The sequence below is a fragment of the Aethalodelphis obliquidens genome, unplaced genomic scaffold (genome assembly GCF_003676395.1).
Source record: "Aethalodelphis obliquidens isolate GAN/ISIS:26980383/991018 unplaced genomic scaffold, ASM367639v1 scaffold21, whole genome shotgun sequence".
Lineage (NCBI taxonomy): Eukaryota > Metazoa > Chordata > Mammalia > Artiodactyla > Delphinidae > Aethalodelphis > Aethalodelphis obliquidens.
Window position 1 is genome coordinate 15,827,242 of NW_020837965.1, and position 19,779 is coordinate 15,847,020.

The 19,779-nt window shown below is 46.1% G+C and overlaps 1 protein-coding gene across 1 annotated transcript in view; it reads left to right on the forward strand.

Annotated features, from left to right (window-relative positions):
• Positions 1-19,100, forward strand: part of DGLUCY (D-glutamate cyclase) — a 47,156-nt gene extending 28,056 nt beyond the window's left edge. Inside the window, exons 10-11 of the mRNA XM_027120865.1 lie at positions 11,567-11,718; positions 18,529-19,100. Coding sequence (XP_026976666.1) covers positions 11,567-11,718; positions 18,529-18,678 — 302 coding nt within the window. The 3' untranslated portion in view covers positions 18,679-19,100. The remainder of the gene's footprint in view (positions 1-11,566; positions 11,719-18,528) is intronic.
• Positions 19,101-19,779: the final 679 nt, after the last annotated feature.

The window sequence follows — 19,779 nt, forward strand, 5'->3', positions numbered from 1 at the left end:
AAGGGATGACAGGGAAGAACTAGGAATATTTTGTTATTATAACATGCTTGAGCTACCTGTGAAGTGCTTATTTGAAAGTGGACCTGGATTCATTGTAAACATATATTGCAAATTCTAGGGCAACCACTAAAAAAAATTTTTTTTTAAAAGAAGTATCATTGATATGCTAAGAAAGGAGAGAAAATAGCATCATATAAAGTGTTCAATTAAAACCATGAAAGTCAAAAAAATGTGAAAGACAAAATAGGAAAAAGAAAAAGGGCAACAAATAGAAAATAGCAACAACTATGGTAGATAGTAATCTAACCATATCATTGATCACCTTAAATGTCAATGGTCTGAATATTCCAATTAAAAGACAGAGATTGTCAGAGTGGATCAAAAAACAAGACCCAAATATGGTTGTCTCAAGAAACCCACTTCAAATATAAAGAAATGTATAGATTAACAGTAAAGGTTTGGAGAAAGATATACCATGTTAACACTAGTCAAAAGAAAGTAGGAGTAGCTATATAAATTTCAGACAGAGCAGACTTCAGAACAGTTCAGGAAAGTTACCAGGGTTAAAAGGGGCATTACATAATGATAAAGGGGTAAATACTCCAAGAGGACATAACAATTCTTAATGTGCATACTCCTAAAGTGTCAGGCAAACACTGATAGAACTGCAAGGAAGAATAGATGAATCCACTATTATAATTGGAGACTTTAACACAGCTCTATCAGAAATGGACAAATCCAGCAGGCAGAAAATCCGTAAGGGCATAGTTGAACTCAGCAACACCATCAATCCACTGTATATAATGGACATCTTATGCCCTGCTTCATCCAACAACAATAGCCTACGCATCCTTCTCAAGCTCACATGGAACATTCACCGAGATAGACTACATTCCGGACCATAAATACCACCTTAACAAATTTCAAAGACTAGAAATCATAACATGTCTGCTGTCAGATCACAATGGAATCAAACTAGAAATCAGTAACAGAAGGATAGCTGGAAAAATCCCCAAATACTTGGAGATTAAACAGCACTCTTCTAAATAATACATGAGTCAAAGAAGAAATCTGAAGAGAAATTTTAAAATATTTTGAACTCGAAAATACAATTTATCAAAATTTGTGGAATGCAGTGAAAGCAAGGAAATTTATTATATCGAATGTGTGTATTAAAATCTGTAATCTAAGTGTTCACCTTAGGAAACTAAGAAATGAAGAGAAAATTAAATTCAAAGAAGGAAATAAATAATATCAATTAAAGCAGAAATCAATGAAATTGAAAACAGGAAATCAATAGAGAAAATTAACGAAACCAAAAGCTGGTTCTTTGAAAAGATCAACAAAATTGATAAGCCTCCAGCCAGACTAACTAAGAAAAAAAGAGAGAAGACACAAGTTACTAAAAATAAAGGAGGGCACATCACTACAGATGCCATGGAAATTGAAAGAATAATAAAAGAATGCCATGAACAACTCTGTGCCCATAAACTTGATTAAAAATGGCATACTGGGCTTCCCTGGTGGCGCAGTGGTTGAGAATTCACCTGCCCATGCAGGGGATACGGGTTCATGCCCTGGTCTGGGAAGATCCCACATGCCGCGGAGCAGCTGGGCCTGTGAGCCATGGCCGCTGAGCCTGCGCGTCCGGAGCCTGTGCTCCGCAACGGGAGAGGCCACAACAGTGAGAGGCCCGCGTACTGCAAAAAAAAAAAAAAAATGGGCAGAGGACCTGAACAGACATTTTGTTTTTCAAAAGAAGATATACAGATGGCTAACAGGCACATGAAAAGATGCTCAACATCACTAATCATCAGGGAAATGAAAATCAAAACCACAATGAGATATCACCTCACACCTGTCAGAGTGGCTATTATCAAAAGACAACAGACAACAAGTGTTGGTGAGGATGTGGAGAAAAGGGAACCCTGTACACTATTGGTGGGAATGTAAATTGGTGCAGCCACTATGAAAACAGTATGGAGATTCCTCAAAAACTTAAAAATAGAACTACCATACAACCCAGCAATTCCACTCCTGGGTATTTATCCAAAGAAAATTAAAACACTAATTAGAAAAGGTGTATGCACCCCCCCATGTTCACTGCAGCATTATTTTCAATAATCAAGATATGGAAGTGACCTAAATGCCCATCAGTAGATGAATGGATAAAGATGATGTGGTATGTATATATAAGGGAATATTACTCAGCCATAAAAAAGAATGGAATCTTTCCATTTGCACCAACACAGATGGACTTAAAGGGGATTACACTAAGTGAAATAAGTCAGACAGAGAAGGACAAGTACTGTATGATTTCACTTATTTGGGGAATCTAAAAAACAAAACAAATGAACACACATAACTGAACAGAAACAGTCATAGATACAGAGAACAAATAGGTGATTGCCAGGGGGTTGGGGAGGAAAGAAATAGCTGAGGGAGATTAAGAAATACAAACTCCCAGTTACAAAATAAATGAGTCATGGGTAGGAAATGTACAGTTTGAGGAATATAGTCAATAATTACCTAATATCTTTGTATGGTGACAGATATTAGCCAGACTTACTGTGGTGATCATTTTGAAATGTATAGAAATACAGAATCTCTATGTTGTATACCAGGAACTAACATAGTGTTGTAGGTCAATTACACTTCAAAAACAAACAAACAGGGGCTTCCCTGGTGGCGCAGTGGTTGAGAGGCCGCCTGCCGATGCAGGGGACACGGGTTCGTGCCCCGGTCCGGGAAGATCCCACATGCCGCGGAGCGGCTGGGCCCCTGAGCCATGGCCGCTGAGCCTGCGCGTCCGGAGCCTGTGCTCCGCAACGGGAGAGGCCACAACAGTGACAGGCCCACGTACCGCAAAAAAAAAAAAAAAGCAAAACAAACAAACAAACAAACAAACTGACAGAAAAAGAGATCAGATTTGTAGTTACCAGAGAAAAAGGGTGGGGGGAGGGGGAATTGGATAAAAGTGGTCAAAAGGCACAAAGTCCCAGCTATAAGGTAAATAAGTACTAGGGATGTAATGGACAACATGATAAGTATAATGAACACTGCTGTATAAGTGAAGGTTGTTAAGACCGTAAATCCTAAGAGTTCTCATCACGAGGAAAACTTGTTTTCTGTTTCTTTAATTTTGTATCTATAGGAGATGATTTGAGTTGATGGATGATCACAAAACTTGTGGTCGTCATTTCACGATGTCTGTGAGTCAAATCTCTGTGCTTTACACCTTAAACTTATACAATGCTGTATATCAATTATATCTCAATAAAACTGAAAGAAGGAAATGCAAAACTTCTGCTCTGCAGAAGACAATGCCAAGAGAATGAGAAGGCATAGACTTGAAGAAAACATTTACAAAAGACGTTTCTGATAAGACTGTTACCCAAAATATACAAAGAACTCTTAAAACTCACTAATAATAAAATAAACAGTCCAGTTTAAAAATGGGCAAAAGACCTGAACAGACACCTCACCAAAGAAGATGTACAGTTGGCAAGCAAGGATATGAAAAGATGTTCAACATCTTATGTCTCAGGTCTCCACCCTGGGTTAGCTTTTCGGCTGGGACACCCAGACAAACCCTACCCCTCAGGCGTGCCGAGCTTGCTTGCTGTCGGCATGTCTGTTATTTACTAGTCCCCTTTATCCTGGGGTCTTGGATCTCAGTGGAAGGGAGCCTCTGGAGAATCTCTTTGGAAGTCCCCAGATTTCCTTGTTTATCTGCCACCCAGAATGTAGGTTCTCTGTATAATTGAACAAATCTCAAAGCTTGGCCAACTGCATCACTGATGCGATTTTAGCAGCAGGTGAAGTTCCCCAAAGAGAAAAGGTGATCCCAGTTGGCAGTGGGGAGAGAGGGGCTGTTATCTGGAATGAGAGTTTCAGATGAAAATCTGTGGTTTGGGGCTGAGAGAGATGGAAAGGGGCCCATCCAATTAGGGTTGGGAGCTGCTGGGGCCTGAAAGCAGAGAAGTTTGTCTGCTCCTTCAGCTCAACAAAGACAAGAAAGATCGAGGGCTCTGGAATCAGTACGGAGATGGCAGCTCTTATCTCCAAGCTTCGCTGGCCTCATCCAGAAAGTGAGTCTCTTTGAGGATTAGAGAAAGCCTTTTCAAAGTCACCCAGGCTGGCCCTGGGCTGGGTAGTCACAGCAAATTTGCTATTCTTCTTCCAGGAGGGGCAGTCAAGAGGGGGCAGTAGGCAGGTAGTGGATCTCCCAAGGAGAGTGAATTAGGAGGCACAGAAGCCCTGCTGACTCCATCCTTGGTTCTTGACACCAGGGCTGGTCAGCAAGGTGTCAGGCCTAGCCATAGTCAGACAGGTATGATGGAAGTGAGAAGAGAAAAAACCCACGACAGGGTCCACAAGCAAATGGTGCCTTGGCCCTAAAGGTGTATTCTTCTGTGCTATCTGGTGCCTATAGAGATCAAAGTTTGCAGTGGGACATCACAGGGGGCCTCCCAGAACAGGCTCCTGAATATAGGCTCAAGTCTAATCCCTTTTCCTGGTCTTGGGGACCCTCTCAGCCTCATCTCCCTGATCTCCACTATGTATCCCATGATCTAGCCATGCTTGAATACAGCATACCTTTCACTTTTTTAATTGAAAAGATGACATAACAATACTATAGACATTCTCAGAAGGCAGTATGAAGGGTGACGGAGGACAAAAATACTATCATCTCATCACAGCACAATCAGCATTTTTTCATTTTGCCTGTTGGCTTCTAATTCTTATACTCAGTACAAACCCACTTTTGGCTTCTGACTGACCTAGGAGTGATCTTTAAGCACAAGAAGAAGTGATGCAACACAGCATGATGGAGCTGTTACCTCACCGCTCTGATGGTGGGCTTCCATGCAGCGGGAGGGATTCAGGTTAGCCATAAGGGAGAGTTCTGGAATGGCTTCCTAGGGTTATAGCTTGAATGTTCTCTTCTGGTCACTAACAGTGCATAACCCAGATGGTTTAGAGCAATGGTTCTCAAACTTTAACTTGAATCAGAATCACTTGGAGAGCTTATTAAAACTCAGTTTGCTCCCCTATTCCCTTGCTGAGTTTCGATTAAGTCAGTCTAGGCTGGGGCCCAAGAATTTGTGTTTCTAACAAGTTCCCAGGTACTACAGGTGCCACTGGTCTTGGGACCATTCTTTGAGTTCTGCTGCTTAGAGGCAGGGTGATGAACCTGTTGGGGAGCAAAATTTGTGACCCCAAAATCTGTCTCCTTGGGGCTTCCCTGGTGGCGCAGTGGTTAAGAATCCGCCTGCCAGTGCAGGGGACACGGGTTTGAGCCCTGGTCCGGGAAGATCCCACATGCCGCAGAGCAACTAAGCCCATGCGCCACAACTACTGAGCCTGTGCTCTAGAGCCCATGAACCACAACTACTGAAGCCCACACACCTAGACCCCGTGCTCAGTAACAAAGAGAAGCCACCACAATGAGAAGCCCACGCACCGCAACAAAGAGTAGCCCCCGCTCACCGCAACTAGAGAAAGCCCGCGCACAGCAACGAAGAGCCAATGCAGCCAAAAATAAATAAATAAATAAATCTATTAAAAAAAAAAAAGAAATCTGTCTCCTTGGCATGAGGATTAATTTAGGATGATCTTTGAAATTTTTTTATTGGCGTATATTTGATTTACAATGTTGTGTTAGTTTCAGGTGTATAGAGGATGATGATTTTTAAGAAACGGAAGACTCAGGAAGTTTTTCTTTTTAGCTCCCCCTTAGCTGCATAAAGAATTTAGTTAAAGGGCCTGTTCCCAGAATAGAGCTATAAGCAGAGGTATCTGCAGAGAATACGGGCTAGGTGTAGTGGGGGAAACTCAGAATGGCCTAGAGATCAAAGTCCACCCTGTGTCCTGTTGTCTCTACATGACCCAGCAAACATTTATTTGCCAAACATTTGCTTTTCCATCTCCATGTGCATTGCCTTCCTCCCCTTTGAAGTCCCAAACCAGTACCCCCAACATCCTCTTTTGTCTTTAGCTGAGGATGGTATTTAAGATGAGGGCTTCGGCCATTTGGGTGAATTTTTCGGTTCTCCTGGGCCTCTCCCATGTATACATGTTATTAAACTCCTGTTTTATTTTCTCCTGTTTATCTAACTCATGTCAATTTAATTCTTATACCAGCCAGAGGAACCTAGAAAGATGGAGGAAAATTCCTTTCTCCCCGACAGTTGGCATAATCAGCAGGATTTCCCTTTACTGGTTGGATACTACTCTCCCTGAAGCTGCTGCGGCTAAGAGATCCTGGGACAACTGACAGAAGCCACAGACGGTAAGAGTTCTTGCCTGTCAGTCAGTCTCCCAGGTCTCTGCTTGCAGCGTCTATTGGAAGCGAGTGGTAAGAGCCCTTTACTGCTTTTCTAAAGTTAGATTAACAGGAGGAATATTTATGAAGCCTAGTTCCTTGGACCCAGAGACTCTTGTTTTGAAAACTGGCAGAGTACTCTTGGTTTGTTGATCCTTTTCCTCCCAAAGATGGGTATTGTTTTTCTTTATCTCTCTATTGTGTTGTTTGTCATAAGAAGGAAATTCCATAGGGTAGGACGCAGGCATAGGTCCATTAAGCTTGTTGTCCAGGCTGGCCCCGCACACTGGCGAGTTTGCTAGTCTCATAAGAAAAAAAAAAAAAAACTGGATGAGTTTTTTCCTTCCATCTTATTATACATCCTGAAGAGCTTGGTTTGCTGACCAGTGAGAAAACTCTCTCTGGTCTCTGCCATCAGAAGGGTACACATACTGGTATGCATTTTGCAGTCAGATAGACTGGGATTCCAAGCAGCTGTAGCCAACTGGTCAGAAGCCCAGGTAACAACCCAGGCTTCTGACTGGCGTCTCTTTGTGTGGCCATGCCAGCTCTCAGGGGAGTTTGTCATAAAGGGTCCAGTCCGTAAGGGGCCTTTGTTGTTCAACCTTTGTTGCTTGATTAGTGATGCAACAAAAGTCTCCACTTTCTTAGACTATTTTGGGGAGTGAAATTTCTGGATCTCGTTAGGGCTGTGTCCTTTACATGCTTGTGGGATGCCTCTTTCATCCACGGTTAAGGCATAAAAAGACTTATTGGTTTGTGTTGCTATTAAGACACTATTCGTCAATAGCAGATGATGGATCCTTTGAATTGGAAAAACTTCTAAACTGGTAAATTTTTTAGAGAACTCTCATTGTAAACAGCTGTTTTATTGGCACCTGTGGAAAGACCAAATTAAAAGGTGGAAACAAAAAAATATAATGGCTAACCCTAAGAACTCCCTTAATTAAAAAACAAAACAAAACAAAAAGATTTGGGAAAGCTTATCAAATCTGGTGTCTCAGCCTCTCCTCATGGGTCTTACAGATGCTAATAAAAGCATTCAGTGAATTAACAGGAGAATGGGAAGAAACCAAGGGGAAGGTCAAGGTACTCTTCCCCGAAAGGTAGGAAGTGTTAAAGGTTATTAAGAAGGTAAATAAAGCAAATATTGAAAGTTGCAGAATGAGGAGGAATCAGAAGAAGACACAGGACTTGCCCCAGCAGGATGGAAACCTTCAGATGGCTATTAAGAAATGGGATAAGTAAAATGGACATTGATGGGATTAAAATAAAGGTTTCTAATACAGCACTATCTAAGATTAAGTGGGCCAAAGGGACGTTCTTTGATCCCCAAAACATTAAAGGGCCCCAAACAAGTCCTCTCTACTTACTTCAGTTTGGAGAAATTTTTTAAACTGGAAGGCAAAAATTACAATGTGAAACCTAACCAACAATCACTTGGGGCAAGAATTAGGTCGATTAATTGAGTTCAAGATTGACAAAAGGGCCTGGGTCCCTTAGCTCAACCCCTCACTGCAGACCCAAAGCCTTTTACACAAGAGTGGGGAGATGGCAGAGGGATGGAGAGAAGTTTCTGGAACTCCTTGATGCCAGAACCTCACAAGCTGTGGTACCAAAACCCATTAGTGGAACCCTGACTTGGGCTACAACAAGAATGAGAAAAGTAAAAAGTGCAAGAGTTGATAAGATTATAAAAGTCGGAATGTTTGAGTGGGTGTTATATGAAGAGGTTAAACAACGTTGCTGGAATGCTTTATGGTAATGGATGTTATGGCCAGCAACACTTCTCCGACCCAGTATTGTAAGACTGAGACTTATTGATGGGGTCCTAATGGAGGCTATGGTCAAAGGTATAAGAGTTGATGAAATTGAGGTGAAAGCTTGTAAGAAAATTGCAGTGTTTGAATGGACTTTATGTAAGGTGGTTATGTCTCTTTTGCCTGATTGTATTGTCAGGGTAGACATTGCCTCTCCCTGGGGAATGTTTCCACTGCTTGGTATTGTAAAACAGGGCACATAAATACACCCTTTGGGCAATGTTAATTAGACATGCTAATGAGAGTCAGTAGGGTTGCCTGGGCCCACACAATGTGAGATGAAAACTGGGGGCTGATACTGGGGCCTGATAGGAGCAATGGTGGAGGCTTTTTGCCCCTTGGGTGAATTGGTCTGGGGTTGACTTGAGCACTCATAAAGAGGGCCTTTACTGAACACCTTGTGCAGACTTTTTGAAGGCATGATGCATTGATCTCTGAAGTTCTAAAACATAGAAATCTTTTGATTTCCATTTTAATTGGAAATCTTCTCCCTGATATAAAGAAGCAAATTAAAGAAAATATAGTTGGATGAGCAGATCAGCCTTTTGATATCATTTAGGCAGTAGCCCAGTTCTTTGTGGAATTGAAAGCGACTGTCTTTGTCTTGTAAATCTCTACAAAATCAGAAATATAAGCACAGCCCACAGTCACCTGAGACTGAGCCTGGGGAATCAATCAGTAGAACCTGGGGGGAAAAAAAGGGAAAAAGACCTTTTCAAAAGTACTAACTGGACTTACCTGGTGGCACAGTGGTTAAGAATCTGCATGCCAGTGCAGGGGACACGGGTTCGAGCCCTGGTCCAGGAAGATCCCACATGCCGCGGAGCAAATAAGCCTGTGCTCCAAAACTACTGAGCACGTGAGCCACAACTACTGAGCCCCTGCACCAGAACTACTGAAGCCCGCGCGCTGTAGGGCCCATGCTCCACAACGAGAAGCCGCCACAATGAGAAGCCTGTGCACCACAACGAAGAGTAGCCCCTGCTTGCCTCAACTAGAGAAAGCCCGCTCGCCTCTACTAGAGAAAGCCCGAGCGTAGCAACGAAGACCCAACGCAGCCAAAAAAAAACAAATTACTAACTGCTGGAAGTGCTCCCTTACCCAAAATCTAATGCACAGCTTCTTTAATTAATATTATTTGTCAAGGACAAATACAAATCTTAAACGTCTTTTCCACATATAGTAAAAAGCCTTTGCCATCTGAGTGGATAAACTTAACTTACTGCAACTGACGTTTATGAACTAGTGAGGTTTATATTGTTATACCTGATTCATGACTAAAGTCTTAAAATGAAAGCTATGAGGTCTCTGGTTGTGTCTGTCTGTATATCTATGCATGCATGTTATAGATAGGGTATTTTTCTACCTTCTGATGGTATTGCCAAAAGTAACTTGTAGAAGAACTCTAATTGGCTTAAAAGTAAGCACTTTTTTTTTTTAATTTATTTATTTTATTATTTATTTATTTTTGGCAGTGTTGGGTTTTCGTTGCTGTGCGCGGGCTTTCTCTAGTTGCGGTGAGCGGGGGCTACTCTTCATTGCGGTGCACAGGCTTCTCATTGCGGTGGCTTCTCTCATTGCGGAGTACGGGCTCTAGGTGTGCGGGCTTCAGTAGTTGTAGCGGATGGGCTCAGTAGTTGTGGCTTGCGGGCTCTAGAGCGCAGGCTCAGTAGTTGTGGCGCACGGGATTAGTTGCTCCGCGGCATGTGGGATCTTCCCGGAGCAGGGCTCGAACCCGTGTCCCCTGCTCTGGCAGGCGGATTCCTAACCACTGCACCACCAGGGAAGTCCCAAGTAAGCACTTTTGAATTAAACATTTCTAAATATAACAGACTAACCAAAATATTTTTCGAGTTCACATGATCTAAGATTAACCTTTAGTAAATAAAACCAAATTTAAAGTTACTGCTTTAATTAAAATAGGCAGTCTTTAGAGTTAGCAGCATTAAATGTAAAACTTTTATTCCACCTGGGTTTACTAATCAAATAAGTTCACGTTATGTCTGTTACGAAGTTTATCAACAAGAATAATGGCTTGGGATGATAGTTGACTTTAATGTCTCATGAAGTTTTCATGAGTACTCTAAACATAATTGTTGGTAACAAATTATTTAGATAAATATTGATATAAATGGGGTAAGACTTAAAAATAACTTCGAAAATCTTTTGGTAATTTAAAACTTTAGAGTTTTTCTAAGGTAAGTTAAATGATGGGAATTCATTGAATGTCTAGATCATTTCCAAATAAGATAAAATACTGAAATATTAATTGCTAAACAAGTCTAAGTTTACCTACTTTTGTCTTCTTATTACCAAAAAAACCCCTAAAGATGTTTGGGTCTATTATACATTACACATTATGAAATGTCTTTAAAAAATACTGGTATAACAAACAGTTCACAATTGCTTCCTTCTTAGTTTTCACTAGAAATTAAGTTTTCTAAGGGTTAAGAATTCTAATTAATATACCATAAAACTACTAAAATAAATAAGGAAAACATCTTCATATGTAAGGAAAATGTTTAAAAGGTATAAGGAATGGGAATGCATTTTGTTAAGGGAAAATAAAGTAAAAAGTTAAAAAAGGGCTTCCCTGGTGGCGCAGTGGTTGAGAGTCCGCCTGCCGATGCAGGGGACGTGGCTTCGTGCCCCGGTCTGGGAAGATCCACATGCCGCGGAGCGCCTGGGCCCGTGAGCCATGGCCGCTGAGCCTGTGCGTCCGGAGCCTGTGTTCTGCAACGGGAGAGGCCACAACAGTGAGAGGCCTGCGCACCACAAAAAAAAAAAAAAAAAGTTAAAAAAAAGAGGAAAAGCATAGGACAAAGTTTGAATGTGGAAAAAGAAAAGGATTTGTAGGTTTATGGAAAAGGAACTCTGAGAAAAGAGTTTTGTGTACGGTGAGGACTGGCAAAGATTAGAATACATTCAATTGAGTGAATGAATTTTAATATTAAAAGTAAGCTGATACAAAATTAGAATCTTGTTTTCTCTGTGTTAAGAAGACAAAAGTCTGCTCTTGATAATTTATAAAATGTTTTTCTTTACCTTTGATTAGTCTGCCTATAGAGAAAGGATTTTATGTTTTATCAAAATAATTTCCTATGTTGTTTTTATTAGGTCTTTGATTACTGGTTTGGTCCCAAACCAATGCCCCTAAAATCCTTTTTTCTTTAGCTGAAGATGGTATTTAAGGTGAGGGCTTCAGCCATTTTGGTGAGTTTCTCTGTTCTCCTGGGTTTCTCCTGTGTATACGTGTTACTAAACTTTTGTTTGACTTTCTCCTGTTAATCTGTCTCATGTCAATTTAATTGTTAGACCAGCCAGAAGAACCTAGAAGAGTAGAGGAAAATTTCTTCCTCCCAGGCAAATGACATGACTTTTGCGATCCTATGATGGAATCTTTTTTTATTTGTTCCAGGCGTTTCTAACTGGGGAGGTTATGCCTTGGCCTGTGCTCTGTACATCCTGAACTCATGTGAGGTCGACAGACGTTATCTGAGGAAGGCAGTTGGGCCCTTCAGAGCACCTGGAGAACAGAACTGGACTCAGGCCCTCCCATCCATCACTAAGGTAACATAGCCCAGCAGGCAACTCTCACGGATGCAACTTTTTCCCCGGATGAGGAGTAGACACGGTATTTCAATCCATAAGCCAGGGGCCAGCACCACTGCTGCCCATCAGAAGCCAGAGGCAGAGCCTGCCTTAAAACAAAGGTCTCGGGCTTCCCTGGTTGGCGTAGTGGTTGAGAGTCCGCCTGCCGATGCAGGGGACACGGGTTCGTGCCCCGGTCCAGGAAGATCCCACATGCCGTGGAGCGACTGGGCCCGTGAGCCATGGCTGCTGAGCCTGTGCGTCCAGAGCCCGTGCTCCGCAACGGGAGAGGCCACAACAGTGAGAGGCCCGCGTACCGCAAAAAAAAAAAAAAAAAAAAACTAAAAGTCTCCCATCAGGCAACCACTGGACTGGACTTTGACCTACTAGGGACTCTAAATCACTATGAAAGATCTCATATAAATGACCATTTTCCTTCTAATTTGACTGTAGGCAGGTTGCTTAGCCTCTCTGAACCTCATTTTCTTCCTCTGTGAAAGAGGGGCAGTCAGCATTCTGGGAAGGACGGAATACCTGGCCCATGGTAGACACTTCATAGCGGTAGCTGGAGGTGTCCTTAGCATCTCCCTCCAAGGAGTTTACAACCCGGCAAGGGCACTGACACCCCCGCTGGCACCGTCAGCCATCCTACACGGTGCTAAGGTGTGAGGGCCCAGGGTGGCAAGAGGACCCTGTGGGCTGAAGGCTGGGAGGGATAAAGCCAGTGGAAGGGGAGGCATCTGGGCAGGAAGACCGGAGGGAACAGAAGCTGGGAGATGGGGACCAGCTTAGTGCTGGTTTGGGGAGACTACTCTTGAGGGCAGCAGCAAGCCAGGGTGTGATAGGAGCAGAGGAGGGCTTCTGACCCCAGGGTCCCCAAAGAGGGGGCCCGCAAGTCCTCCGAAACATTTTGCAAAATTGTTTCATACATGGATTTTCCTGGGCAAGAAGCCCTGGTTTCATCAGAGTCTCCAAGTAGTCTGGGGCCATTAAGAACCCCTGGCAGAGGGAGGTCACATGAGCCGGATCAAAGCAAACCCGACTCCTGACTGAGGCTTCTACCCGAGAAGTAATAGGGAGCCACGCGAGGGCTTTGAGCGAGGAACCGGGGTCCCACTGGGTGGCTTTGAGTGAGCTCCTCTGACTGCAGAGCCAACTGTGAAGGGCTGTGTGCAGTTCCAGGCGTTCCCCATAGACCAGTGCAGAGGCAGGACACACACGGACACGTACACACACACACACGTGCACATACATGGCTGACTTACGTGAACTCACATATACGTGCAGGGAAAACAAAAAGAGAGAAGGCCAGCCAGTCCTCTAAGTGGTTCCAGCATTCTGCTCCCGGTCCTGGACCCCGGGCAGCGAGATGGGCCCCTGGAGACTCGGCTGTTCCTACCTCAGGCCTCAGTTCCCACGGCTCTCGTGACACCGATTCCAGCCTCAAGCCCCCTCCCCAGCGGGTGCCCCTCGCAGAGCTGGGACCCGCCCACCCCGGAGAGAAGCTGGTGGCGTGTCAGTCTCTACCAGGCACCTTCTAGGGGAATTCTCCAGAGTAACTGGATCACGGGAAATTGGGGCCAAAGCCCAGACTTTACATCTAAATCCCAGGTCACAGGTGACTTCACCTGTGAGCGGACAGCTTCGCCTGAGGGCAGGCAGGCAGGAGCGGGGGAGGGCTGGGGACACCTGGAGAACAGCCGAGGGAGCTGGGGTGTCTGGTCTTCTGGAGAGAGGATTTGGGGGGGCCTGAGATCTCAACAGCTTCCTGGGGGAGGGGCACAGATACCCTCCTCGGCCGCGTGAGAGACACAAGCAGGCCAGAAGACAGAGGTTCTGGTTCAATGTAAGGAAGAGCTTGTTCTCCTCAGAGCTACTGCCCAAGCCTGCGAGGAGGGAGCTCTCGGACACAGGGAGCGGGTCAGTGTCGGGGGAGGAGTTTCTCGAGTTCCGTCAGGCTGACCACAAGGCCACTCCCAGACAGTCCAAACAGTCTCATGCAACTTGAGGCTGCCCCAGTCTTATCCCCCCAAATAGATTTGCTAAATGAGGAAAAAACAAAACAAAACAAACCTTCTGGAAATCAGGGACCAGGTCTTTCGTATCTGCTTTCCCAGCAACTAGTGGAGGGAAACCCAGTGCTTGGTAAATCCTTGTTGAATGAATGAGTGTATGAATGAATGAATGAATGCCGTGCTTATTAAAGCAGTGATTCTTCCAAGTTTAGAGGCATCTAAGGGACCTTCCACACAGCAGGAATCACCTCAGGGGCATCTTAAAGCGCACAGTGGGGCCCACCCCAGGGCTCCTGATTCAGTAGGTCTGAGACGGGTTAGAGAATCTGCACCTCTGACAACTTCTCAGGCAATATTGCTGCTGCTGCTGCGGGGACCACATTTGAGACCCTGGACTAGAGGGTGGGTTCCCAGCGTCGTGGCAGAGGCTGGTGTGGGGAGATGGGAAGGCGATCCAGGAGACAGGAAGGTTCCTGAGCGTTGAGCCTGGAGACAGCAGCTGAGGTGGGGCTGCTTGCAGGTCCCCCAGCCAGCCAGCAGCTGAGGTCCTGGGGCCCCTCACTTGTGCGAAGCATCTGCATCCAGAGCCCCTCCCTGCCTCCTTCCTGTCCTTCTTTTACATTGTCTTGCACCCTTTCTGCTCCCTTTTTCTTTCTGCCTCTGTGTCTGTCTCCCTCCTGCACCCGCCCCCATTTCTCTCCAACACCTCCCCGGATTGGTTTGTTATCCCCACTTTACAGAGGAGGGGGCTGAGGCTCTGAGAGGGAAGGTGGCTTGCCCAAAGCCACACAACTAAGAGGCAGAGCTGAGTCTAGGCTCTCTGACTCCATACTCTGAGCTCTTCCTGATGTGGCTCAGTAGTTTCCTAGTTTCCGGCAATGCCAGGGTGCAGGAGAGGAGGGGAAAGGAGGAGTCGCGCAGCTAAAGTGACATTTTCAGGGGAAATGGTCTGCCCTAAAGGGGCCCAGAGAGCCTTCTATGTTTTCTTTACACTTCCTGGATCTGAATTGGAAAAAAACACTCAGAGGGCCGCCTCACACATGATTCCTGATTCATGCAGACACAAAAGGCTGAACCCAGCCAAACAAGTTCATGCAGCCCCACGCTTACCCTCTGGGGATGGAAATTCTCCTTCCACATTTCCACCCAGTCTTCATAAATATATTAATAATGTACCACCCTTATAAAGAAAATAAAAGGGAACATCATTAAACCAAAATTACAAACACATTTTTGTATAGCCCCTCCTCTGGGCCAGGCCCAGGCTTGTTCTGGGAGATGAGGGGTAAAGAACCCAGGGTCCACGGGGGCGGGGGGGGGCTAATTTCAGGAGCTGGGATAGAACTGTGAATACTGCTTGTGGGGACACAGAGAACAGGTGCTTGGCTCGTTCAGAGAGCTCAAGGAAGGCTGCCTGGAAGAGGTGGCACTGAACTGGGTCTTGGAGGGTGAGTAGGCTATAAGGAGCCAGGTGAGAAAGCGTGGGAAGGACCTTCCAGACAGCAGGACTCACAGAAGTGAAGGTGCAGAGACATGAAGCAGTGCGTTGTGCAGGGGATAACTAGAGTCGTCCTACTGGAGTTCAGTGGGTCACTCCATGGAGACCCCTGGGTCATCAAGAGATGCCGGACAGAACTGTGGCCTGAGTTTTGGTGAAGTTTGGCTGGTTAGGAGCGGAGGAATGTCCCTCAACCCTGTTCTGTGTGTTGCTTATAAGAAGGGCCTTCCATATTCCGCGGATGTGATCACGACTGTAGCAGGAGTGGGCACCATGTTGAGGAGCCCAGGGAAGGTGGCCACCACCATCCAGGGCACGCCCTGCCCACTCTGGCCCTTGGCTGTGCCCCAGGGGTTTTCCTTGAGGGCAAAACAAATTGTTGGAGGACATTTCCTAGAGCTTATGAGGAGCCAAGAGCTGATTGATGACACCTTACAGGAGGGACTAAGGATGGATGGATGGATGGATGGATGGATGGACAGACTGCTGGTAGGCTGGCTAGCTGGATGGATGAATGATATGACAGATCAATGGATAATGGTCGGATGGATGATACAGAGAGGCAGGAACATGACTTCTGCCTCATCCTGACTACATTCTCTTCCAGCACTTTCACCCCACTCCACTTTCTTTATACTTTTTAAATTGAGGTACAACTAACAGAGTAAAGCACATAAGCTTCAGTGTACAGTGGGTGAAGTTTTACACACATACACATCCATGCAGCCACCACCAAGGTCACAGTGCAGAGCAGTTCCAACTTCCCAGGAGGCCCCTTTCTCCCACCCCACTCTGAACAGCAGCATCGCCTGAAAAATCAGCCCGTTATGCTCCAAGCATGAATCAATAGTGACACCCACACACTCAACCTTGACATCCAGAACTCATCCTGGGGCCTCCTTCCACATCCACAATGAACTAGGCCCCAGGCCCTGCCCCCTCTGCCCAATTCAGTCCTCTGTCCCTCTCCTCCGGCCCCACCGTCTCAGCCTGGACTGGTGTGGCAGCCCCCAGGCCCTGTGTCTCCAGCCACTCCCTGGTCAGCTCTCCTCCCCGCCCCACCACCTCCTCTTGGTGGGGCCTCCTTGAAGATGGTCTGGTTGTTTAGGGGTTCCTGGGAATTTGCTGGCAATCACTGTTGGCCCAGCTGCTCCCTGTGGTTCTTGGAGGCTGAGTGCTAGCCAGTTCCTAAGCTGTTGACTGATCTCGTGCACCCTGAGGACCCCCAGGGCTCTACTGGGACCCAGGAGGATGTGAATGGTGGGGGCAGGCAGTGTGCTAGGGGGAAATGGCCCTGTGGTCCCAGGAGCCTTGCCCCATAAAGAGAGGATATGTCCCAATGGAGAAGAGAAATGGGAGAATAAAGTCCAGACAATTGACGGAAGATGCCATTCTGGGCTGGGTACCCCTGGGAAGGGGCTCTTGGACAAAGGGCTTGCCTGGAAATGCTCCGGGCCTCCCTCCTACCTTGGGCCCCAGGGAAGAGTGGAAATGCAGGTTCTCAGGCCAAGTGCGAGTAGAGACAGGTCCTAGGTGATATTTGCCAACACTTTCTCCCTTGTTTTGAAAAGTTTTCAGTGAGTGCTCCCCACAGCCCCTGGCTTGTCTCGCTCCTGCTCTTGTCACCTGTGGTCCTAGTTGCCCCTCCTCCAGAAAGTCCTTCTTGAGCCACTTCAGTAAATGGGGTTGGGGGCCCCTGCTCTGTGCCGTGATCCCCATGGACTGTGCCTGCCTGATGAGTCGTCTAGAATGTGACGCCCCCGGGAGTGTGGGGGGCAGGGACCACATCACATTCACCACTGTATCCCTGGTTCAGGTCCTGGCACAAAGCAGGTGCTCAATAAAACTTTGATGGGTGATGGAATGAATGAGCAAATGCCTGAGCAGGAAGATGAGAACCTTCCTCTGGTCTGTCATGATCCACCTGCTCTAGATCCTTTTGTCCCCTTCCTTTGTCTGTAGAGGAGAAGAAGGAGGTTGTGCTTGACTTCTGCCCCTCGGGCACCATCTTCTCTCCTGTGTCTTCACCTAAGACCCAACTTCCTCAGGGGGACCTGAACTGCTCAACAAGGGACAGACACGTTAGTGGCTTAGACAAGTGGTTCTTTGGCACCTTGTTTTTGGAGGGAGATGGAAGAAAGCAAATCAGATCACTTTTTTAAAAAAAATCAACAAGTCAAAGGAAGAAAGTTCTGGGCTAAAGACCAGGGGACCCAGCCCTGCCTATAATAATCCACCTCATTTCATGAGCACCTACTGTGTGCCAAGGACCGTGCTAGGTGCTTTACTTGCATTTTCTCTTTTTTTAAAAATTAATTAATTAATTTTGGCCGCGCTGTGTCTTAGTTGCGGCATGCGGGATCTTTAGTTGCGGCATGCAGAATCTTTAGTTGCGTCATGCGGACTCTTAGTTGCGGTGTGTAGTCTTCTTAGTTGCGGCATGTGGACTTCTTAGTTGTGGCATGTGAACTCTTAGTTGCAGCATGCATGCAGGATCTAGTTCTGGGATTGAACCCAGGCCCTCTGCATTGGGAGCGTGGAGCCTTACCCACTGGACCACCAGGGAAGTCCAGCATTTTCTCATTGAATCCTCACAACAACCTTCTAAGGAGGCATTGTTATTATCATCCACCTCCCCATTATACAGATGGGGACACTGAGGCACAGAGAGGTTTAACACACCTGCCAGGAAAGACCCAAGTCAGATCTGTCTGATTCTAAACCACTCTGCCTGCTGGGCCCAGGATGGGGTTGCATTTTCTCCGTGGCTCTGCTCCCTCCAGATTCTCCCACAACCGCACCGGGTAAAGTCTAGAAGGTGACTGAAGCAGGGCTAACAGAGGCTGATAGCGAGGAGGAGCTCTCAGGAGGAACAGGGGCCTTCCTGACACGAAGGCCATTGGCAGATAATGCAGAGCTGGGCAGGGCTAGGTTGGCAGGAAGTAGCCAAGCTGCCCCTGCAGAAGTGAATCTTTAGCGTCTGTTAAGAAAATGCAGATTTCCATAAAAAACATACTATATAGTTACATGAAGAAACAGCCCAAACTGTTCAAAGTAGCAGCTTCCGGGGAGTGGATTGGGGAGCCCATGAGGTGTGATGTAGGACACTGTTACTTTTCACTATGAGTCTTCCAGTGGCGTTAGTATTTTTAAACATTTTATTTTTAAAAAAGAGACTATGTCAAGTCAAACGTTCTTTTTCCACTTATAAATGTATGGATTTCTTTCTTTTTCCTCCCCTTCCACTGCTTCTATCTCTGCCCCATTTCTTTCCAGGAAGAAAAAATGTTGGGCATCCTGGTGCAGCATGGAGTCCGGAGCGGAGTCTCGGGCACCCTAGGCATGGAGGTGGACGGGCTGCCCTTCCATGGCACTCACGCCCAGATGATCCAGAAGCTGGTAGACGTCACCATGGCGCAAGGGTGACCATGCAAATTACAGGCATGGGGGGTGCGTACTAGACGGATCTAGGGAGGAGTTCCCTGAGGGCCCCGGCTTTCTTCTACAACAGCCTTGCAAATAAACACTGGCCCTGGGTGAGCAACGTGCTCCACACTGGCCTGGGTCACGCGTGCCCACCTCCTGGGTCGGGGTTGGGGGCAGCGGGTAATGCAGGTGATGTGGACCGAGTAAAACAGTCCTCTGGGGTCCCCAGTTTTGGCTTTTATTCCTAAGTGCCAGGAGGCATTGATTTCAACCTCCTCACCCTGGCTTCTTCAGGTTACCCACGCAGTCTGCTCTGAGAGTCTTCTGAGCAATCACTAACGGGGACGCCAGTGAGCAATGAACTTCCAGGCAGACACAGAGGGTCCTGAATAACCCCCCAGGCTAATTAAGAAACAGCAAAATGTACAAATGTGTAGTGTATATTACGAAGCTCTGGGGCTTCACTAAAGGTTTACTCATCACCACCACCAACAAAATATTTATACCTTCGAAATGCTCTCTTTTACAAACAACATCCTGTTTATTTAGGCAAAAGATTTATCTCCACCCATCATTTCCCCTGTGCCCCTCCCCCTCCCTTACCCCCTTACATCCTGATCCCCCGCCACAGAGCCTGACACCTCTCCCACCTCCTTCCCATCTGCTCAGCCCCCACTCCAGAGCCAGACTCTGCCCTCCTTGCATAGAAGGGCAGCCACATTCCCGGAGCCCGGGGGTGGGTCAGGACCTTCCAGGGCTTAGATCACTCACAGAGTCCTCTTGGACAACTCATCGGTTTGCCCTTATCTCCTTCACAACTTCCCACTGTACGTTCCCCGACAAAATCCGAAGCAGAATCCCTGACCACGTCCCGTTACATTCACGTACTGAACCAGTACAGTATCTTGTGCTGGATCATCTAGATGGGGTAATGGAAGCAGCTTTTGGCAGGAAAGAGCTTTTGTCTTGTCACTTTAGCAAAATTATATTGTAACTAACTTAAACCAGGCACCCCCTTGCTCTACTCATCTATGGCCCAAGCACACCTTTCAAATCTTTTGCCTACACAATACCATGCCTAAGATGTTGGTTCTTTCTGTA